Source organism: Spea bombifrons, chromosome 11 (assembly GCF_027358695.1).
Source record: "Spea bombifrons isolate aSpeBom1 chromosome 11, aSpeBom1.2.pri, whole genome shotgun sequence".
NCBI lineage: Eukaryota > Metazoa > Chordata > Amphibia > Anura > Pelobatidae > Spea > Spea bombifrons.
Window position 1 is genome coordinate 2,910,509 of NC_071097.1, and position 23,066 is coordinate 2,933,574.

Sequence of the window (23,066 nt, forward strand, 5' to 3'; positions counted from 1 at the left end):
AGAGAGAGAGAGAGAGAGAGAGAGAGAGAGAGAGAGAGACACTCACTGGCACAGAGAGAGAGAGAGACACTCACTGGCACAGAGAGAGAGAGAGACACACACTGGCACAGAGAGAGAGCCCATTTTTAGTCATTTGCACGTCCCGCGCTGCTGCTTCTTCCTCTTCCTGTAGTTCTTTGTACCACACTCACTGGCACAGAGAGAGACACACACACACTCACTCACTGGCACAGAGAGAGACACACACACACTCACTCACTGGCACAGAGACACACACACACTCACTCACTGGCACAGAGAGAGAGAGAGACACACTCACTGGCACAGAGAGAGAGAGACACACACACACACTCACTGACACATAGAGAGAGAGACACACTCACTGGCACACAGAGAGAGACACACACACACTCACTGGCACACAGAGAGAGACACTCACTGGCACACAGAGAGATAGAGACACTCACTGGCACACAGAGAGAGACACACACACTCACTGGCACACAGAGAGAGACACTCACTGGCACACAGAGAGATAGAGACACTCACTGGCACACAGAGAGAGACACACACTCACTGGCACACAGAGAGAGAGACACTCACTGGCACAGAGAGAGAGAAAGAGAGAGAGAGAGAGAGAGAGAGACTCACTGGCACAGAGAGAGAGAGAGAGAGACACTCACTGGCACAGAGAGAGAGAGAGAGAGAGACGCTCACGGGCAGAGAGAGAGAGAGACGCTCACGGGCACAGAGAGAGAGACGCGCTCACGGGCACAGAGAGAGAGACGCTCTCACGGGCACAGAGAGAGAGACGCTCTCACGGGCACAGAGAGAGAGACGCTCTCACGGGCACAGAGAGAGAGACGCTCTCACGGGCACAGAGAGAGAGAGAGAGACGCTCTCACGGGCACAGAGAGAGAGACCCTCTCACGGGCACAGAGAGAGAGAGAGAGACCCTCTCACGGGCACAGAGAGAGAGAGAGACCCTCTCACGGGCACAGAGAGAGAGAGAGAGACCCTCTCACGGGCACAGAGAGAGAGAGAGAGACCCTCTCACGGGCACAGAGAGAGAGACGCTCTCACGGGCACAGAGAGAGAGAGAGAGACCCTCTCACGGGCACAGAGAGAGAGAGAGACCCTCTCACGGGCACAGAGAGAGAGAGAGAGACGCTCTCACGGGCACAGAGAGAGAGAGAGAGAGACGCTCTCACGGGCACAGAGAGAGACGCTCTCACGGGCACAGAGAGAGACGCTCTCACGGGCACAGAGAGAGACGCTCTCACGGGCACAGAGAGAGACGCTCGATGGCACAGAGAGATAGAGAGAGACACTCGATGGCACAGAGAGAGAGAGAGACACTCGATGGCACAGAGAGAGAGAGAGACACTCGATGGCACAGAGACTGAGAAAGCAAGACACTTACTGGCACACAGAGAGAGAGAGACACTCACTGGCACACAGAGAGAGACACTGGCACTGAGAGAGAGACTCACTGTGAATTATTTCACAGATTCAAGTTTCCTTCTGCCTCCATGATATTCTGTATTTTCAGGAGTTCTGTTAAAACTGCATCCTCACATCCCAGGTTATTGAAAAAGAAACAGCAGCCCAGCACAGCTCAGCTCAGCTCATTTGTAGTCATTTGCACTTCCCGTGCTGCTGCTGCTGCTGCTTCCTCTTCCTGTAGTTCTTTGTACCATGTGACCAAACAGTCACATGGTCTGCTGACATCACCAGAGTCCTTCTACTGGGTAGGAACTAGCCGCTACCCTACACAAAAGGGCGCGCTTCCCCGGATGGATCCATGCGCATGCGCGAGAAGCGAGCGGCGGTTGCAGTAAAGGGTCACAGCGCATGCGTGCCAGTAGTCAAGATGGCGGCGCTGTGCAGAGGGATCGCTCGTCTGACAAGCCCTGTTTGTTACGTTCGGCAAGGGGTGTTCCGGGGGTATAGCGCCGGTACGTCCATAAAATAATATATAAAATACATGGCGTTAATGGGGGCTGTATTATAAAAGCGCCGTTATTGAAGAATAACTTCATTAAATGCTCAAGGGTAACGGGAATAAGGCATTATTGGGTAGGGGTGAAAAGGTTCTGTGAGTTACAAGTAAGGGATATTAAGTAAAAGTGCTGGGTATAAAATGTTCAAGCTAAAAATACTGTCAATAACGTAAACTCCATTTTTTTAACAATATATATAAATGAATTTTTTTTTTATCATTTATTAGTATTTTTTTTTAATATATAATTCATATTGTTAAGATATTGCAAATTATAGCTTATATTAATTTTATACTTTTATTTTTTTTAATTTAAGTTTATATTAAAATGTATATTTTAAAAATATCGTAAATTATCTTTTATTAATTAAGTTATATATTTTTTTTTAAATTCAGTGTATAAATTATAATGTAATTTTATATTTTACAAATATTGTAAATTATTTTTATGATAATTTTGTATTTTAACAAAAACATGTCTCATTAGGTCAGCAAAATAAAGCCAAAAATGGGGGGGGGGGAATGTATTTTTTCACTTCAGACTCAATAAAAACTAGTTTGTCATTTTATTTTTCTAAACCGTAATATCAAAAGCTGTGTTGCTTAATATTTGTAGTAGGTAACCGGTGTAAAATAAACAGAAATTGAGAACAGAAGACCGTGTTTTTCTAATTTTATTGCTAAAAGTTCAATTTACTAGACATCTTTAAATTTAATGCATGGCCGCCGTCTATTAAACAGCTCTAGCTGCCCGGGATGTTAAAATATGCCAACAAAACGATATATTTTCAGAAACTACACCCCCAGCTGCAGAAAATGAGGTCTTATTTGTATTTGTATCACAAATCTGCCGTGCACAACAAATAAGTGAATATCACACTTATAAAAAAATTTATTTATGTTTTGCGTACTCAACTTTTGTCCTAGAAACACATGCAGCCCCTCATTTGATGCGCCAAGGGGTGTAGTTCTTGCAAATGTGTACTTTTTGTGCCATGATTTAACTTCCTAATGCCACGTCAAGGCTTCAACCCTAATTACTGACCATTCACACGCCTTTCATATCTCCATTCACTCACAGAAGCACACACCATACTTTCCATACATTCACTTGCAGAAGCACACACCATACTTTCCATACATTCACTTGCAGAAGCACACACCATACTCTCCATACATTCACTCGCAGAAGCACACACCATACTTTCCATACATTCACTCGCAGAAGCACACACCATACTTTCCATACATTCACTCGCAGAAGCACACACCATTCTTTCCATACATTCACTCGCAGAAGCACACACCATTCTTTCCATACATTCACTCGCAGAAGCACACACCATACTTTCCATACATTCACTCGCAGAAGCACACACCATTCTTTCCATACATTCACTCGCAGAAGCACACACCATTCTTTCCATACATTCACTCGCAGAAGCACACACCATACTTTCCATACATTCACTCGCAGAAGCACACACCATTCTTTCCATACATTCACTCGCAGAAGCACACACCATTCTTACCATACATTCACTCGCAGAAGCACACACCATACTTTCCATACATTCACTCGCAGAAGCACACACCATACTTTCCATACATTCACTCGCAGAAGCACACACCATACTTTCCATACATTCACTCGCAGAAGCACACACCATACTTTCCATACATTCACTCGCAGAAGCACACACCATACTTTCCATACATTCACTCGCAGAAGCACACACCATTCTTTCCATACATTCACTCGCAGAAGCACACGCCATACTTTCCATACATTCACTCGCAGAAGCACACGCCATTCTCTCCCCTTTCAATCCCAAAGAAATTATGGTAAAGGGGGATCAGGATTCAAAAATTGCCTCCCTCTGCCTTTGGCTAAATTTAACCCCATCATCAATGGGGGATTTTTAAAAAGGGAATGTGACTTTTCATAGCCATATGATCGCTGTGGTAACAGCACCACAGTGATCATTTAACTAGAATACTTGAATTTTTATTTTTTTTAAAGTTAAACTATTTCATGTTTAGATAATTTAATTTGGGGGTCTCTAGGCAATTTTGATCTTTATTTATCTGCCTTTAGAGATCCCCCACAATTTTTTTTTAATCTTTACTTTTTTAAACTTTTTTAATATTTTTTAGTCTTTTTTTTTTTACAAGCCTTATACCAAAGGTGAGACGATTACCTTTCCAACAGTATATGTTGGGGGTCTGTAGCTGCTTAGATGCTTGAGATACTGGCATCTAAGCAGCATGACCCCATACCTCTTTAACTGACAGTTGTCGGTTATTAATAAAGTTGCGCAGTGAGGTCATCGCGCGTGACGTTACCGGCCGGATCGGGTGGGGTAGGTGGTGATGGAGGTCCACAGACCTCCATGAAGGTAGGGTAGTGCTAGCGGTGCCAGCCCCGTTCAGTGAGGAGGATGGGTGGAGCCGCCGGCAGCAGCAGCGGGAATGAATCCTACAGGGTGCACATCGGGGTCGGGTAAGTGGAAGTAACTGGGGGCATGCTTGGCAGTGGGAGGCCGGGACAAAGATGCCTATGGGAGACTCTGTCCCCAGTTTCCTATAGACATCTTTGTCACTAAATAGCTTCCCATAGTCCCATGTTTAGTGACAAAGATGCCTATGGGAGACTGGGGGCAAAGGCAAACTCTGTTAATTAATGGTAATTAAAAGTATGCACTGGTGCTTTTTAGTGTGGGCAAAGTGCTGGGGTAAAGTGTGAGACTGTGAGTGCTGGGGCAAAAAAAAGTCCTGGCTCCTAACTTTTTTAGCTGGCTCCTAGCCCTGACGTATATATCTTTTACGTGTCCCCCGGCAGGTCCGGCCTATCAGTACATCCTGGTGGAGCGCAAGGGCAAGAATGAGAACGTGGGCTTCATTCAGCTGAACCGTCCCAAGGCGCTGAACGCTCTCTGCGATGGGCTGATGACCGAACTCAACCAGGCCCTGGACTCTTTCGAGGGGGACCCGCAGGTCGGGGCCATCGTGATCACAGGAAGCGAGAAAGCCTTTGCCGGTCAGTGACGTCTACCGCCTCCTCCTGGGGCTGTCGCCATTTATAGGGCGGGGTTAGGCTTTGTATTAGGGCTGCAACAACTAATTTATAATGAAATGATCTATAATTTATCTTTGATTGTTTATTTAGCCACCTGTGACACATTAGTCTTGTTTACAGTGGCTCACCGTTCCGTATAATATGGTTTGGTTACCTGACTAGAAATGAAAAGAAGCGGATATGACATCAGAGCGAAGAATTAACACCAATAACTACTTTGCCATAGTACCAATAGCTTTACTGAAAGGGTGGTAGATACGTGGAGCAGCCTCCCAGCAGAAGTGGTAGAGGTTAACGCAGCGAGGGCATGTAAACATGCGTTAGACAGATTAGACGGGGGGCCGGCTGGGCCTTATGTGGAACTTTTACATTTTAATGCACTTATTTATTTACTGTTCCAGCTGGAGCCGACATCAAGGAGATGCAGAACCGGACGTTCCAGGAATGTTACGGCGGCGGCTTCCTCTCTCACTGGAACCGCGTCTCTTCTGTGAAGAAGCCCGTCATCGCGGCTGTCAACGGATACGCGGTGAGTGTGTGGGGGGGTCCGCCATACACTGCATTATGTCTGTATAGCCACGCAGTACCTACACATAGAACATTACAGTGGGCCTATCTATAGTGTATATATATATATATATATATCGTTTTGATTTCTGACTATTTTTCCTTTTTTTTCCTCCCCATAGCTCGGAGGAGGATGTGAGTTGGCTATGATGTGCGATATAATATATGCCGGAGAAAAGGCACAGTTCGGGCAGCCAGAAATTTTATTGGGCACCATCCCAGGTACGGTGTCTGTGGCTGGTCTTCGCCCCCCTGCTGTTTGTGGGCGGGGTGTTGGGGAGGTGTGGCCAGCTTTATTAGGTGGGAAAAACTGGATTGGGTGGAGCCACACGCCGAGAACATGAATTAATCAGGCTGTGTCTTATTACTTGCTGGCGCTTTGGGTGGGAGTCTGACCCCTTTCTGCCCCTCCGCAGGCGCCGGCGGGACGCAAAGACTGACGCGGGCGGTGGGCAAGTCGCTGGCCATGGAAATGGTCCTCACTGGAGATCGCATCTCGGCCCAGGAAGCAAAACAAGCTGGTATGGCAATATGGGGTTTTAGCTGTGTTTGGACATATTAATTATAATTTTTTTATTGATTTACATTTTCATTTTTAATATTTTTGTATTTTATTTTTACTTTTTTTTCTATTTTAAGTTATATTTTATTTTTGTATTTTTTTGTATTTCTATTTATAATGTTAAAATATTATTTTTTTTCCATTGTTGAAATAATCTGTTTTAATTTAAAATGCTACATCGTTCGCATTTTTTTTTTACCAGTAGCGATTGTCACGTGACACAAACCCTGCCACTGATAGGCTGTTGCCATAGAACACGAAGCCTTCGGAGGAAAGGAATAGAATGTCAGATGTGGTTTTTAAATATATATATATACAGAATGTAAAGCAGGTTGTTTCGATATGATGTCATCGCAGGACTTGTGAGCAAAGTCTTCCCGGCTGATAAACTGTTGGAAGAGGCGATCAGCTGTGGGGAGAAGATAGCCGGCAACTCTAAGCTGATCGTGTCGATGGCGAAGGAAGCGGTTAATGGAGGTGAGGACCGGGCAGGGGGCTAGTTAGTTAGCCTTGGGGGTGAATTCACTAAATCCATGACTTTAGCCCTAAACTCAGATTACAACTCCAATCATCACTGTCGGTCAATCTTTGAAATGCCCCCCCACCCGGAAGAGATTTAACAAAATACAGGAGGGAAGTTTATTTCAAAGGAGGAGAGATGTTAGAACAAGAGACCGGAAACTAAAACTTTACTTTGAGGGTGGTAGGTAAGTGGAACAGCCTCCCAGCAGAAGTGGTAGAGGGTAATACAGTGAGGGGATTAAACATGCATGGGATAGACATACGGCTCCTGAATCTAAGACGAGACCAACGACTGATTAAGGTCTGAGTCTTTACAGCTGTAGAATCCGGGGGCCGAATGGGGCCGGTCTCCCATGAAGTTTGAGCTGGCTGAGTTTTTAGTGGAATCCTCCCTGTGCCTGGGCAAAGATCCCCATAAATCAGTAATAACAGCACTTCTAGGGTTAAAGACGTCAGCGAATCACTGCTGGGCGTAACTGCCCTTTTAAGCCGAGCAGCCAATCAGTGAGGGAGGTCCTCTGTCTATTAATCTCTGTTTCTCGTTCTGCCAGCCTTTGAACTCTCCCTGTCCGAGGGGAACCGACTCGAGAAAAGACTCTTCCACTCCACTTTTGCCACGGTAAGTGCTCACTCACTAGGCGTCGAGTGTTGGCAGGCCCCTAACTTTCATCTTCTTGCTTAGAAGCGGACGGCGTCGCCGCTCCCCCTTGTTTAAAATCACGTGAAGAATTTCTTTAGGCGGTTTTATTTTTTTTGACATTTATTTTCCCTGTGTTTGTGTCTAGAAATAATAAAATTGTTTAAAAAAAAAAAAATATAATAAATAATCCAAAAATAGTTTATTAAAATTAATAATTTCCATCTCCGGCTGATCACAGTAGTAAAGTCTATGCATGGTTACTGAGTGAGTGGTAGGTCAGTGGAGCAGCCTCCCAGCAGAGGTGGTAGAGGCTAATAAGGCAAGCGGGCTTAGGCATACGGCTTCTGAATCTGAGGCATCTCCGGCCCCTCCGATAATTGCTTTGTTTGTTTATTTCTTTGCAGGACGATCGCAAGGAGGGGATGACGGCTTTTGTGGAGAAGAGAAAGGCAAAGTTTACCGACCAGTAGCCTCGGGAGGCTTCACCGCCGCAGGGACTTTCCAGCCCCCTTTAAATAAAGCTGATTCTGATTGGTCGACCCCCTTGTCGCCTGCATTTCTGATGACCCGTCCACGGCTGAGGTTTGATTGTCGCACTACAAGAACCAATTAAAATACATATTTTTCCATGAGAAGGCTCTGCTGGTATCTTTTGTATTTGCAGAGAGGGTGGTAGATAAGTGCAGCTGCTGCCCAGCAGAAGCGGTAGAGGCAAATAGTTATTAGTGTCTTTTTGAAATAAGTGCTATAATCGCCGCTATGGCCGGGTTTATTTCCACCTTAATATTCGTGGTTTTCCTGCTAACGTTTTGCGGTGGCCCCCCCTATACGTTCGCCCCCAATGTGCATGCATGAAAAGTGCACTCATTCATTTCAGTAGGAGATTGGCTTATTCAGTAGCTCATTGGCTGCGCAGGCGGAGCGCCCTTTAAATGTATTCATTGTCCAGGGATGCTGGAGCGTCCCTTTTAAGAGTTAAACATCGCTCTCACCTACAATTCAGGAGCCATATCCCCTTAATGTGTTGGCGTCTACCACCTCTGCTGGAGGCTCTGCCACTCATCTACCTCCCTTCGTAAATTAAGGGCTTTCTGGGTCAAATTACTTTTTTTTGCCGGGGCGGACACAGAGAGCTGCTTGTTACGGGCCGTTCTCGTCGGCCGACGGCTCGTAGATCTCCAGAGATTGAGGGCGATTAATAGAAACAGACCGTCGGTGACAGACGATCTTTCCACGGGGACCCCCGCAGAGCCTGAACCCGAGCCGGGGGATGGAAAACATCGGCCCTCCGTGCCAGGACGTGTTTGTAACAAGAGTATTCATCTGCCATCCAGCACAGAAGGCTAATTAGCTAAAACCCTCCGTTCTGCCCCCCCTTGCTGAATGAGCCGCATTGTACCCCACGGCCGCTATTTTTCCCTCCCCGTCATCATCATCATTATCGACTGCCGGGCTCTGGTTACTCCGCGGCTCCTGATATTTAACATGAAGTCCCATTGTCGCCGTGAATTACTCTTTTATTATCTCGCCCCCTTGTTATCGGGGGGGTCTCGTTATCTCATATTCTGAATGGCGTAATCGGGCCGAGGTGTTTATTCCCGACAAAAGAGGACGATTTCCTTGCGGCGGATCAGGTTAGATGGCGGGGAGATCTTATACGCGTCTCAGGCGGAGCCAGGCACCGGAGTATTATTTCTCTGTAATAAAGCGCTATTTGAAGGATAGTAATGAGTCGTGGGTGGTAGATAGGTGGAAGAGCGTCCCGGCAGAGGTGGTAGAGGCTTATACAGCGAGGGGGATGTAAACACGCAGGGGATAGGTATACGGCTCCTGGATCTAAGTCGAGACCGGCCACTGATCGAGGTTCGTTGGGGATATTTAGATCGGGATTAGGGCTGCGAGTAACGATTATTTTCACAATTGATTCGTTGGCCAATTTTTTTATTAATTGGACAAAAAAAAATATGCTAATTTTACTGTTTATAATACTTTTAACGAAAAAACTGGGTGTTAAAAAAAATAAATAAATAAATAAACAGCAGAAGAAAGAATTTCTCTCTCTATCACCACGGTATTTCTCTAATCGCCTTCATATTTTACTAAAATAATAATAATAAAAGTATTTCCCAAACTAGCTTTTAATACCTTAAAAAAAAAAGTTCTGCTAGTAAATTTTCACATGTAAAAACTATGAATGAGAAAAGTGCATTTTTTGTTTTTATTTCCTTTTATTTGCCAACCTGCCCCACGGCTTTCCATTCTGCCCCCTGATGTGCCTTATACCCCCTTGTGTGCCATTCCCCCCCAGATATACCACTCTGCCCCCCCCCACACACTTACCAATGCATCCCTAGACTTGTCCCCCGTGCTTCAGACTCCTTGGTGTCTAGTGGGGGCAGCCGGTGGACATATGTACGTAGACAACCTTCTGCACCCGCCGGGGCTTCTATGACTGAGCACTGGAAGGTCATGTGATGCCGGCGCTCCATCATAGAAGCCCCAGAGGAAATGCCGGACAGCAGCGTCCACCGGCTGCCAGAGAGGAGGATCCAGGTCCCTTGCAGTGCTGCGGGGGATCTGGATCTTAGCTAGGCCCAGACTGGCCGTGTTCCCTGGACTGCTGGCGACACCCCTCCAGGAAAACGTAGCCTGTGGCCTCTCATATCTACCTAAAGTCAATGGGTGGCTACTGGCCTTAAAGCGCCCAATGAAAATTCTTAGCTCCTCCTCCGTTGGCTTCGTTGGGGGTTCCTCCTCGTTTTCGGAGGTTCGTACAAATTGACAAAATCACCAAATCTGGTCAACCCGCTTACGAGGGTTTCAGGGGATGACTCCAAGGGGACAACGTGGACATCGTTGATGGGCTGTAGAACCCTGCGATGCCCTCATGCTCAGCAAGCAGGTCATCTGGGATCTAAAGAGGGACTGGTCCTCTTAAGCAGGGACACTTGGAATGGATGAGACAATATAGCATGGGAATGTAGGCATTGACCAGAAGGGGGCGATGTAATCTCATCTAAAGAAAGAGAGAGAGCGATAAACGAAACGTGGGAAAAGTTCATCGCTTAGTCAAGATTTTACTGAGAAAGAGACCTCCGAGGTTCCATAAATTTATACGAATCTCTATCTTATTCTATTTCGGCTCAATATCAAATGCCAATCTTTAGTAGGACTGAGGGGCTCTGAGCTGGTGTTTACAGGGTTAATTGCCCCTCCCTCTCTTTTATTGAGTCCTACCCCCCCTTTTTTTCATTAGCTCAGCCTTTTAACTTCTCTGCCTTTTTTTTTTGAGGGGGGGTTACACCTTCAAAGGACAAATCAGATTATTCAATGCCTATTATACCCCTTGTTGGGGCGGAATTAATCCCGCTTGTCAGCTCTTTGTCCGAGGGCTAATGGGCCATTATAGTTTGGTGAATAAACAGGACAGGCGCTTGGAAATCTCCCCTTTCCTTTCAGGACGGACGACGCTCCGTTTGCGCCAGTTTATTAATATGATAACCTACCTTCATGGGCATGATGGGAACCCCCCCCAAACAACCAATCACATCTGCTGCTGATGGCTCCTGACTTAAAGATGTACTACCACGCATGCACAAGATGATTAATACCCATCCTACCTCCCAAGTGTCCCTGTTCAGCTTGTCCAGTCCCTCACCCAAAGCCCCTCTTTCCCTGAGCCCCTCTTTCCTCCCATGATGTCCCTCTTTCTAGGAGCTCAGGATGGTTTCTGAGTCTATCAGAATCTGATGACGGATCAGACCCATCCAAGACTCAGACCTTAATCAGGATTCAGTAGCCATATGCTATTCTCTACCACCTCTGCAGGAAGGAAGGAATTGTTTTGGCGGGGTGTATGAGCCGGGGAAGCTAATATTGGTCTGTGGTCCTTCATAAAAGTTAAGACGTTGATGGACAATCCAGTAGAAGTATTTTTGAAGAGTTTGGTTACCAAGGTTATCTTTAATTATCATCAGCAGTGACAAAAAACATTCTCTATGGTTCCACCGTTCAATCGTCTCGGTGGCATATGTGACAATCGCCCCCCCCCCCCGAAGAGTTCTTCTGTTCTTCTGAAGAACCATGAAACGGTTAACCCTGAAAGTGTTTGAAATTCTACCAAAGTTCCAACATTCCATCTCAGCCCTAAACTTCATTCTCCCTCATAAGAAGGACAAAGTGAGCAACGGCCTCCAACGTTTGACGAGAAGTCACAATACCTTGGCCTGTGCATACAAAGACACGGCCCATCGTTCTCGTTGGCTTTCTGACGAGGACCATGCAGGATCTGATTAAAAGGGGTAAGAATTCATGGTGTCACTCTACTAAACTCCATCACGCCCTCCCTCCATTCTTCACGCCGCTTCTCAAACCCAGAGACTAATTGATTTTTTTCGTCGATGAATATCGCTCCCTAGGTGCTTTTATTTACCCCGCTCTTCATCTTCTGAGAAGAAGAAGGTCCTCTTTTATATTCAAGACCAATGGGGAGAAAGAAGAAGAAGAAAAAAACCCCATTGAAATCTCTCCACAAAGCTTCCCCCCTTAAAGGAAAAGTTACTGCCTTTTGAAGTCTGGTCCCCTGCCAGCCAAAGGTCAAAATAATAAATGTATAGCCAAATTGAAGCCTTCGTGGACTACAAAAGAGGCAAAACGTTACATTTCGGCAAACCGTGATTAACTCGTTGGAAAAAAGCTGATGCCAAGACAGATCAGCGTGTGATCGGAAGACAAAAATGGGTATTCAGAGGAGCAGACAGAGAGGGCTTCTCTTCAACCGTCGCCCCCCCCCCTCGTTCCTTCCTACCTCTTGATTCTCCATTCCTAAACCTTTACAGCTGCCCCAACTCCGCGCTCGGAGGACCTCATTTACTTAAATTATAACCTCATCACGAAGAAAGAGGGGGTTGATGACGGGACGGCGTTGAAAGGGACACGGAATTTCTTATGCTTTTGCGGCAGCTGCTATGGTTTTTTTTTTCTCCCCCTTCCATAAAGTCTGTGTCATTTTTTTTATTTGCTGACCCAAAATCGTGGGGTCTGTTCTGAGAGCGATCCAGCATTTTGACGATACTAAACATCTCAGTCTGGCCACCTGGTAGACCTCTGGCCAACAGCACCCAGTACTCACCACATCTGCCGTAAGATGGCAGGTCTGGTGCTGAAGTGTGCAGCTGCCAGCTGGATATGCCTGGCCGAGCTCTTACATGAGTATAAAAACCTACATCATTTGGTAGCCGGGGCCACCTAGTCATCCCTAGTCAAGCCCTGAGCTGCCCTCACTGGCCCTGACAGTTGTAAACTTAATTGAGGTCTATGCTATGTTGCACCAAAGAGCTCAAACGTGGCCACCTCTCAAGGCGCTGCAGTAAGGTACGCGGGTGGCAACACCTCCAGCCAGACATTGATGTGGTAGGCCTCTGCCATTAAAAAAGCATTAAGAGTGCGTTAGAGTGTATGGGGTGTCAGTATATAGTGTTAGACTGAGTGGAGTCTCTTTGTACAGTGTTAGAGTGTGGGTTAGAGTGTATGGAGTGTCAGTATATAGTGTTAGACTGAGTGGAGTCTCTTTGTACAGTGTTAGAGTGTGCGTTAGAGTGTATGGGGTGTCAGTATATAGTGTTAGACTGAGTGGAGTCTCTTTGTACAGTGTTACAGTGTGCGTTAGAGTGTATGGGGTGTCAGTATATAGTGTTAGACCGAGTGGAGTCTCTTTGTACAGTGTTAGAGTGTGCGTTAGAGTGTATGGGGTGTCAGTATATAGTGTTAGACTGAGTGGAGTCTCTGTACAGTGTTAGAGTGTGCGTTAGAGTGTATGGGGTGTCAGTATATAGTGTTAGACTGAGTGGAGTGGCTTTGTACAGTGTTAGAGTGTGGGTTAGAGTGTATGGGGTGTCAGTATATAGTGTTAGACTGAGTGGAGTCTCTTTGTACAGTGTTAGAGTGTGCGTTAGAGTGTATGGGGTGTCAGTATATAGTGTTAGACTGAGTGGAGTCTCTTTGTACAGTGTTAGAGTGTGCGTTAGAGTGTATGGGGTGTCAGTATATAGTGTTAGACCGAGTGGAGTCTCTTTGTACAGTGTTAGAGTGTGGGTTAGAGTGTATGGAGTGCCAGTATATAGTGTTAGACTGAGTGGAGTCTCTTTGTACAGTGTTAGAGTGTGCGTTAGAGTGTATGGGGTGTCAGTATATAGTGTTAGACCGAGTGGAGTCTCTTTGTACAGTGTTAGAGTGTGCGTTAGAGTGTATGGGGTTTCAGTATATAGTGTTAGACTGAGTGGAGTCTCTTTGTACAGTGTTACAGTGTGCGTTAGAGTGTATGGGGTGTCAGTATATAGTGTTAGACTGAGTGGAGTCTCTTTGTACAGTGTTAGAGTGTGCGTTAGAGTGTATGGGGTGTCAGTATATAGTGTTAGACTGAGTGGAGTCTCTTTGTACAGTGTTAGAGTGTGCGTTAGAGTGTATGGGGTGTCAGTATATAGTGTATATGAGTGGATTGGCTTTGTACAGTGTTAGAGTGTGCGTTAGAGTGTATGGGGTTTCAGTATATAGTGTTAGACTGAGTGGAGTCTCTTTGTACAGCGTTAGAATGTGCGTTAGAGTGTATGGGGTGTCAGTATATAGTGTTAGACTGAGTGGAGTCTCTTTGTACAGTGTTAGAGTGTGCGTTAGAGTGTATGGGGTGTCAGTATATAGTGTTAGACTGAGTGGAGTCTCTTTGTACAGCGTTAGAATGTGCGTCATTTGCGGGCAGAGCAAATATCCTTCTGATTTTCTCTAAGAAGTGGAGGATCCCCGTGCTTCTTATGCCAAAAACACAGCTACGACAGAGCAGGGAAGCGGTTTCCTGTGTCTCTTTCTGCTCGTATAACAACGCCGTCACATGAAAGGGTCGGACCTTGAAGTGATCTGTCCCTAATCTCACGTGCTACAGTTCCGTACACCAAATTAAAATGAGCTTTATTATTACTATGTATGAGAAATCCACCTTTGAGTATACCATGGGAGCAGTCATCTAAACTTCCTGCTCGATTATTCATTCCCCTTGGGTGTAGCCTCCCTTGGGGTTGTTGCTGTTGTTTGCGCTTGCACTTTAATATAAAAAAAACAAAACCGTAATACAGATGTGTAAACGTGTATTTTTCTTTATTATGTTTCCGGTAATTTTTTTTCGAAGTGAGGCTTTTACACGCAGATGTTTCAGGCAGAGTAGTAGTAGTGCGGGGTTACAGGGAACCCTTTAAATTAACCTCCCCCCCACCACCCGACACTCCCCCCCAGTGCTTACACCGTCTCCCACGGTACGTCCCTCTCCTACAACTCTCAAGGCTTAATGTTGTGCGCCCCCCAGCTCCCGTTTGGCCTTTTCTGCCTCTTTTAAGGCGTTTAAGACGGGAAGCCAGGGAGAGGGAAGCTCGGGTAGAGTTTTCTTAGCCTGTGTGATCGCCGTCAAGAGGGCACCGCGAGGTCCTGTCTCTTGCTGGGAGTAGTACATTTCCAGGTCTGTCGGGGAGCAGTGCTTGTGCTGGGAAAGGAAAGAGTCGGGCATTAGGCATATTATTCCATAAAGTAGCACTTAACCATACCTTAAATCCACACACACACACACCCTAACACTGTTTACGCCAAACAACATCATATGACGGAAGGGCCCCGTTTTTCAGCTGGGAGGCTTCTTAATCCATTGAGGGTATCTTTTCCAGTTTTGTTGTTATTCTATGGATCATGTGGACTGCTGCTCTTCCAGTAAAGCTCTCTTATCAACACTTTTGGGTCTATTTACTAAAGGTTGAGTAAATCCCAATTGAGGTGAACTAGACTCACCAAAAAAGGCTATTACACTGGCTTCCAAGGAGACTGATTCCCAAGCAGGGCCATCTTTAACACAGGGCAAAATGAGCAGCTGCCCCAGCCTCAGAGGTCTCCCCCAAAAACCTCTTCTAATGCTTCCTCCCTCTTGTCCTGTGTGCCCAATGGAGTGGAGATCAAGGGAAAGTGGTCTACTAACTGCATAAACCTCCACTCAGGTACAATTGGGCTAGGGGGAGCCTCCTGTGGCCCATTCCCAAGATGGTGCAGCTTGATGTGGAGTCCACTGCAATGCGTGTTGACGAGTAAATGCTTAAGTCAACTCTCAACATTGACTGGAGTCCCACATTTTTAACTCATCCCCTCTGCAAAATGAAAATGGGCCAGTTACAACTGGACTGGAGAGCTCGGTAGCCCATTAGGGTGATCTGCTAGGCCAATGGTTAAATGTAACCCAGCTAAACATGAATGGTTTATCCAGGTCCATTCAGGCATACATTCTACTAGTGAGGACTTTGCTTATGGTGGTGGTAAGTCTAGGTTACATTGTGAGCAGATCCCCACCCGGGTCTTCTCACCCCTAGCTCAGCTCATGTTGCCCACTCAATTATTTAACAATCCGGACCACAGTACCTTAAAAATGAATCCCTCTGGACAACTGAGTTGCTCGTACCACAGAGCCTTGTACATCACCAGCATGAGGAGGCAAGCCAGAAACACCATGGTGATCAGGATTAGCCCAGTGAGCTGGAGGAGAACATGGAGACAACATGACATCATCATTATTACCTAAAGCTAAACATTGCAATGAAATCGACGAAGACCCATCACAAATTCCACTTCCAGTTCCTCAGCACATAGAATAATTAATATGATAAATTAACCATCATATCTGAGATAAAACTCCAATTGAATCCATGGAATAGTAGTTTATATTTTATTTATTTTATTTATTTATATTTGCTAGAACTAAGGTTCCTCATCATAATAAAAGGCAAAGCTCTGGAACCCTTCAGGAGATGGGAGATCTTGGGGGAATGGGCACCAGTAAATATTAACCAAGTTAGGATCATCAAACATGGAAGCTTGGTGCTCACCTCGTCTTCTTCACTAAGAGGTTATGAAGGACGTCACAAAAAAAAAGAAAATGCTACTCTGGGTTTCATGAAACTTTTTAACAAAAAGTAGTTTTGAAGACTTTCCATGGCCAATTATATCAGGAGAAAAAAGTTTCCGCATTCATTTTACAGGAGTTGGCAGGAGTGACCACAAAAAAAGTCTGGAATTGAGAAATGTTCACGGCATCCCCTGTATAAAAAAATATCCCTTTTCGCCAAGATCTTTGAAGGCCAGAAGAACTCACCTTAACCTTCTCAGAGACCTCATCATACAAGTTGATGTTCAGACGTTTGATTCCCGGAACATGTATCTTCCTTTTCTTTTTCTGCTGCAGCTGATACTCTGTCCTCGTCTTTACAATCAGCTGTGAAAAAAAAAATAGGCCTTAAGATGGCTATAAGATTTCTGGGATACTGAGCCACAAAACCTACAGAACCCGATGTTCTCTACTCCCTACCTTAAAGTCAGACTCACCACTCCGGTTCTGTGCCTGAATGGGACAAGGAGTATTGACTTTTTTGCCCTTTGTTTTTGCTATTTTATTTACCCTGCTAATGCCCTGATCAGGGTGTGCAGATGGTGCTACGGCTCGACGAGGTGGCATTGGCTCAAGACATCTGAAAGCCCTCCACTGCTCATGTTTTTGGTCTTCAACCACCTTCCTTCTAAGCCAGCTTGGGTTCTGGATCAGCCCTGGTTTGGTTCTTATGACGCAATGTCCGATTTGCCTAATTCTGGCTGCTACAGGACCTATGTACCTACCAAGTGCTCCAATTTGGGAGGGCTAGCTCTTCTTTGTGCCTTAAATTCCTCCCTTGATGCCCCTCTTTTCTAGGAGCTCAGAATGCTTGCGGGGTGTGAAGGTATCACAGGGTTCTACAGTCCTAAAAGTCACATTAATGTATATAGAATTATGAGGTCAGCTACCAGTAGACCACAAAGTGACACAAAAAGAGTTCAGAAAGCCCCAGCCATGATAATTGAATTAATTGATATTCAGGGTCCCCCAAGATGGTCTTGGTCCTCTTTGTAGGGTTTAAGGAGTGGGCAGCTATCGGTAAATGGAAGTTTGGCATTTGTATTAGTAGTAAAGATGTACCCCTCTAATATTTTTGGAAACATAACATCCCTGTACCAAAACCACCCAGGAAACGTCAACATTCCGAAAACACGTGTCCGTTACCTTGTCAGGGAAGGGCTGTGCCAATTGTTTGACATCCAGAGGAGCTATCAAGGGGACCTTGTCTTCCTCCAGACCTTGATCATTGTCCGCTTTCTCTGCCAGGCTAGACCCCAGCTGCACCATGATCCCAGGAACAACTGGACATGGGTGGGAAAAGAAAACAACACAGTCCGTTAGTTAATTTCATCCAATAGAAGGAAGCTCAATCGCTTGAACATAACAAATAGTTCATAAATCTATAGGGTTGGCCTAGACTGGAGAACATGTTACGGTGACTCTATACAATGTTTTAATATGGAGAACACGGACCACCTCCTGAAGAAGGTTTTATGGTTTTTGGTCTTTTGACCAAAAGTATGTGGACCACCCTCCTAATTGTTGAGTTTAGGTATTTCCCAAAAGTATGTGGACCCCCCCCCTTCCTAATTATTGACAGGTGTATAAAATGGAGCTCCTGGGCAGCCATCTCCATGGCCAAACTTGGGTCTTACTGAAGAGCTTGGTGACTTTAAACATGGCGCTGCCACGAAGCAGTAGACCACGCACACTCACGAGCGGGGCAGGCGAGTGCTAAAGCTCGTAGCCCATAACAATCACCTGTTCCCTACGGGATTACAGAGCTCCGAACTGCCTCTGGGACCAACATCAGCACAAGCACCGTGTGTTGGGAGCTGCATGGAATGGGTCACTGTGCACAATGCCAAGCAGCAGTTGGAGTGGTGTAAAGCCCACCGACGCTGAACTCTCAAGCAGTTTATATGTGTTCTCTGGAGCGACGAACCACAATTTACTGTCTACGAGTTGACAGATCCCAGCACAAGGATGCCAGGTGGGATCTGTAACTGACGACTCTGGTGGTTACTGTTTATGGTTTGATTATGTTGGATAATGTTGGAAATTCGCTTCTCCAGATCCTACAAAGAGATAAAGTGAACTGAAGCCAAATTGTCAACTCAACCATCGCTTTGACACAATGTTTACATTGTTCCATCACACTCAAGGTTTTACACTCCAGTGTTGAAGGGGTTAGCTATACACACAGGAGTTTTGCACTCCAGCGGTGAAAAGGTCAACTACACATGGAAGGGTGGGGAGTGTGAACTGAGCTGAAGACAGGACTTCTCTTGCAAGGTAAGAGGGAAGGGGTAGGAGCGCTGCAGGCCGCACTGATGATGTGAGAGCGTGGGAGTGTTTGCATGAGTAAGTGTGTGGTGTATGAGTGTTTGAGTGTGTTGTGGTAGAGTGTGCATGTGTTAGTGTGTGTGTGTGTTAGTATATGATGCTAGCATGTGTGAGTGTATGCTGCTAGTGTGTGTCACTGTATGGTGTTAGCATGAGTGTGTGTTAGTATTTGGTGTCAGTGTGTATGTGTGGGTGTTAGTGTATGTGGTGCTAGAGTGTCAGGGGTGAGCACAGGGTTAGTGGCGTGAGGAAAGGAGCTGGTGTGTGTATGTATGTGTATGTGTGTGCTATTGCTGGGGTCTTAAACACAAAAAGTGCAAGCTATAGGCAGTGGAGTTTTCTAATCAAGGGCAATGGAGGGCGAGGGGAAGACAAAGTTGAGTGAGGGCACATCGCCCTCTTGCTCCATGGATAGGTTGGAGAGACCAATATCCAATAGCGCCCCGCGCTGCCCCCTCCGCAGCCAACATCTTCACTACAGGGCTTCAGCAGATGACATCATATCCCAGCATTCCAAAAAAGACACAGAGATCTCCCCTGAGCAGACCAGTGACAGAGGCTCAGCGGGAAGTAGCAGCGATATCCAGGTCCAGCTGCAGTTTGAAAGGTCACAGACATAAATCGTTAGCATAAAAGGGGTCCCGCCACTCCTGTCGCTCTGGACCACCACTGCTTGCCTGGAGTACTTGTGTTTATTTCCCGTCCAGGTTGCAGATTCCTTCGGGGAGGGAAATACATCGGGTTTTAGTGATCATAATTGGGGATCGAGTTTATGGTGGATTGTCACTGGTTACGAGCATACCTGGGAACACCCAGGCTCCAGCTACCCTTTAGGTGGGCGGTCCCGCTGGCATCAGTGGGCGGTCCTGCTGAACTTGTGGGCGGCCCCGCTGAAGTTGTGGGCGGTTTCTATATTCTATACACATTATAGGGTCTTTTGGGGCTGTAGAACCTTGTGATACCCTCATACCCGCAAACATTACGAGCTCCTAGAAAAGAGGGGCATTGGGGAGGAAAGCAGGGCACAGGGTTTAGGTGTCCAAACAGCATACCTGGGAACTCTCGGGGTTGCACCCGGAGACTCCAGGTGAAACATCGCTTCTCTGGGTCACCATGGAGAAACTCCATGGTCGCGTCACTCCCCACTCCCCTCCAGCCATGGCGGGGCCAGCCCTGCATGCAGCGTCAGTGGCTCCTGCCCGCCGCCGTCAGCTCTATCCGCCTCCCGGAAAGGGAGGGCTCCGAGTAGCTGGAGCCAGATTGTCCCCATGTATGCAGAGGGACTGACCTACCCGAACAGGGACACTCGGCAGGTATGTAAAAAACAGTGTAAAGGAACATTTCCACTAAGCCTGTTGTATGGCGTGGGCAGAGGGGGAGGGCAAATCGCTGGTTGCTGTGTCACACTTCACACCGCAGACTCTTCAGACGTGGGACTCTATGCGAAAAGCTAATTAGCACCTCTGAGCCAATTAACAGCTCCCGGTAGCCGGGTGCGATGTGGGTATTAATACTCTGCTCTCGCTGCCTTGGAACATTCCGCTCGGATTAACCAGTTGATGGCAGAGCGCCAACGTCTAGAGGCCAACGGAATGCGGCAGCAGAATGCTAGGTTACATAGAAGGAGCTGTTGTGATCAGTGGCAGCCTGTGGCAGAGCCAGCATTGTCTGGTCAATTTTCTGTCCTCAAGTTCTCGGCCTTCTCCACCGCCCCCCCCATACTAAAAAACAAAAAAAAAACTAAAAAAAAAGGGCTTTCTTAACCAATCACCATACTTCCCAACTGTCCCGATTTTAAGCGGACAGTCCCAATTTCTGGGTACTGTCCTGCGTAGCTTTGCTGGTGGGGATCGCGGGTCCAGGGAGCCATAAAGTCAATGGAGGCGAGGCCTCCTGGTGAAGCTGAGGTAGGTCTTCAAGTATGGTGGGTGGTTCCAACCCTGACCATGTAAAATGACTGGTCTGGTCACACCCCCTTTCTGCCTCTAGCCACGCCCCATAAGACAGGTGCGTTTCCAATTTGGACACCTGAAATGTGTGTGTGTGGGGGGGTATCTCAAAGAGGTGAGATCACCAAGATCAGATGCCTGCGGAAGGACACCTTCTATTGGTGGTGGGGGTCATAGGTGGGGCTGGGGCAGGACAGTCAACCATACTTGGGGGCTTAATAAATGAACTGACCATACGAACCCCTTTAACAGACCATCATACAGACCCTCATCAAACGGCTCTAACACCTTAAATTGTCATTATTTAAAGATACACTTAACTGAGTCACCTGCATTCAAGCAGGGATATCAACCATAACACACAGGGAGCAAATGGCTTAATTGGGCATCTTAGATATCATCGGATCAATGTAGATTATAAATGGAGTCGGCTCCAGACGTTGCGACCCTGAGAATTCCCAGGTATGTCATCAATCAAATTCCACTGGCAGCCAACTCGCAATGTCAGCATATGACATCATATCCAAGCTCCCTGTTTCTATATGTTATCCCAAGTTAATAAATACTTTTTTTTTTTAACTTGGGCTCAAAGTTCCAGTTTTATCATTTGCACTTTTGTACTTCTATTTACTGACCAGCATCAATAAGCAGTAATATATATTATAATATAAATATATACCGGTATATATAAAGAATATATTATATATATATATATATATATAGCGAGAGAGAGAGATTATAATATATATAAAGAATATTATATATATATATATATTTATCTATATATAAATATATATATATTTATATATATATATATATATATAGATAGATAGATAGATAGATAGATAGATAGATAGATAGATAGATATATTATAATACTGTATATAGTATATATATATATATATATATATATATATATATACTGGTATTATATACATATATGAAAAGTAAAAAAAAAAACTATAGCTTTTCCGATAATAGCAATATAAAGAACATGATAAAAATAATAATTCAAAATATTAAATCTTTAATAGAATGAAATCGATCTTTAGCCGGAAATTTAGTGAAAAAAGTTCGAAAGATGGCGATAAGTTTTAGATCCTTACAAAAACATATATATATATTTATATTATAAATATATATATTATATATCAATATAATATATATATATATAAATAAATATATTTTATATGAATATATATATATAATAAATATATATATATATATATAATGTGTTGACTATAAAATGCTTGTAGACGCCATTACAGCAGTCGGATGCCAGCCTTCTCTTATAACAGGCATAGAATTCCTGATGACATCATGTTACATGCGCAATACAAAACACTGTTGATTGAGAATAAAAAAAAAATCACAATTTTGGCAAATTTCTTAAAATTAAAAAAATTACTAAAAATCAAAGCCTCCTGTAAGTACGCAGATCACGCATTATCAGAATCCTTACGTAACCGGTTATAAAAGATAACACGAGACAAGAATCCTAAAGGATGAACGATTCAATGCGAAAAGAGACAAGAAAAAGAAAAAAATCCCCCCCAAAAAACCCCCCTAACAACAATGCTTGTTATTAACGCTCCAATTCCCAATCCTCCCACCTGGACCACACAAAGGGAATGCATCGCATTTTGTGCCTGCGACTGCTGCAGCATCAGGATGAAGCCGCCATGCGAATAAATGGAAATTTTGATGACATTTAAAAAAAAAAAAAAAAAATGTGCATTTTCGGCTCGGCGCTTAACGGGTTAACCAGCAGCAGGGTTTTCTGCGTGCATGACACACATTGCGCACACGCGACATGAAAAAAAGAATAATACATACGATGATGTGTACGTTAAATGCACGGTGAGGATTCAAAATGTATAGTTTAAGAGGACGCGCGATTTAACCCTTTCAAGCTGCATCGGGGAAACCACCTTTGGAAAGGTTTCTTCTGGCAGAAGGAGGGTTAACGGTGAGCGGGGTAGAAGATGCAAAAAGGGGCAAATTGGATTTGGTAGCCGCAAGAGGGTGGGGTGGCAGCCGTCGAAGCTGAAAGGGTTAATGCAGCCCTCCTTAACCCCCCAAGGGTTACCTCTCTCTGTCTCTGTGTCTCTCTCTCCGGGATGGTGTATGGAGTCGGATGCGCCCGTCAGGATGTGTATGTGTGTGTGCGTGTGTGTGTCTGTGCGCAACGTGATGGAGCCTGGTTGCCAAGGTGACGTTTCTTCCGACCGTCTTCCAAAAGAGGGGGCTCTTAAGTCTCTTATGAGCACGACAAGAGCCGGCGGGGCTGGACCAGCATCCCCCAGATCAACAACTCAAAGCCGTTATCCCTAATGACATCATGTTAGCAACAAAAAATTGTTTCAATAGGTTGGAGGTGGGAGGGAGGATAACTATGATGTAATAGGGTGGGGTAATGCAAAAGGATGATGACATAATGCCAATTGGGTGA

The 23,066-nt window shown here is 45.4% G+C and overlaps 2 protein-coding genes across 2 annotated transcripts; one reads left to right on the forward strand and one right to left on the reverse strand.

Annotated features, from left to right (window-relative positions):
- Positions 1 to 1,850: 1,850 nt before the first annotated feature.
- On the forward strand, positions 1,851 to 7,987 carry ECHS1 (enoyl-CoA hydratase, short chain 1). The gene is made up of 8 exons (XM_053450636.1): positions 1,851 to 1,958; positions 4,845 to 5,042; positions 5,483 to 5,610; positions 5,771 to 5,870; positions 6,065 to 6,169; positions 6,568 to 6,687; positions 7,284 to 7,351; positions 7,777 to 7,987. Exons 1-8 carry the CDS (start codon positions 1,874 to 1,876, stop codon positions 7,840 to 7,842), a joined length of 870 nt encoding a protein of 289 aa, XP_053306611.1. The 5' UTR covers positions 1,851 to 1,873; the 3' UTR covers positions 7,843 to 7,987.
- Positions 7,988 to 14,499: 6,512 nt separating this feature from the next.
- Positions 14,500 to 22,837, reverse strand: CALY (calcyon neuron specific vesicular protein). Its single transcript, XM_053450645.1, has 5 exons — positions 22,704 to 22,837; positions 17,484 to 17,620; positions 16,545 to 16,664; positions 15,815 to 15,928; positions 14,500 to 14,897 (listed from the first exon to the last, which is right to left on the reverse strand). The coding sequence occupies exons 2-5, from the start codon at positions 17,604 to 17,606 to the stop codon at positions 14,703 to 14,705; spliced, it is 552 nt and encodes a 183-aa protein (XP_053306620.1). The 5' UTR covers positions 17,607 to 17,620; positions 22,704 to 22,837; the 3' UTR covers positions 14,500 to 14,702.
- Positions 22,838 to 23,066: the final 229 nt, after the last annotated feature.

Excerpts from the sequence above, each read along its gene's own strand:
- ECHS1 (XM_053450636.1), top strand. The coding sequence starts at position 1,874 with ATGGCGGCGCTGTGCAGAGGGATCGCTCGTCTGACAAGCCCTGTTTGT. Across the intron at positions 5,611-5,770 it reads CGGCTGTCAACGGATACGCG|CTCGGAGGAGGATGTGAGTT; the intron begins GTGAGTGTGTGG and ends TCCTCCCCATAG. Across the intron at positions 6,688-7,283 it reads GAAGGAAGCGGTTAATGGAG|CCTTTGAACTCTCCCTGTCC; the intron begins GTGAGGACCGGG and ends TCGTTCTGCCAG.
- CALY (XM_053450645.1), bottom strand. The coding sequence starts at position 17,606 with ATGGTGCAGCTGGGGTCTAGCCTGGCAGAGAAAGCGGACAATGATCAA. Across the intron at positions 16,665-17,483 it reads CACAGCCCTTCCCTGACAAG|CTGATTGTAAAGACGAGGAC; the intron begins GTAACGGACACG and ends TTTTTTTCACAG. Across the intron at positions 15,929-16,544 it reads AGGTCTCTGAGAAGGTTAAG|CTCACTGGGCTAATCCTGAT; the intron begins GTGAGTTCTTCT and ends GTTCTCCTCCAG.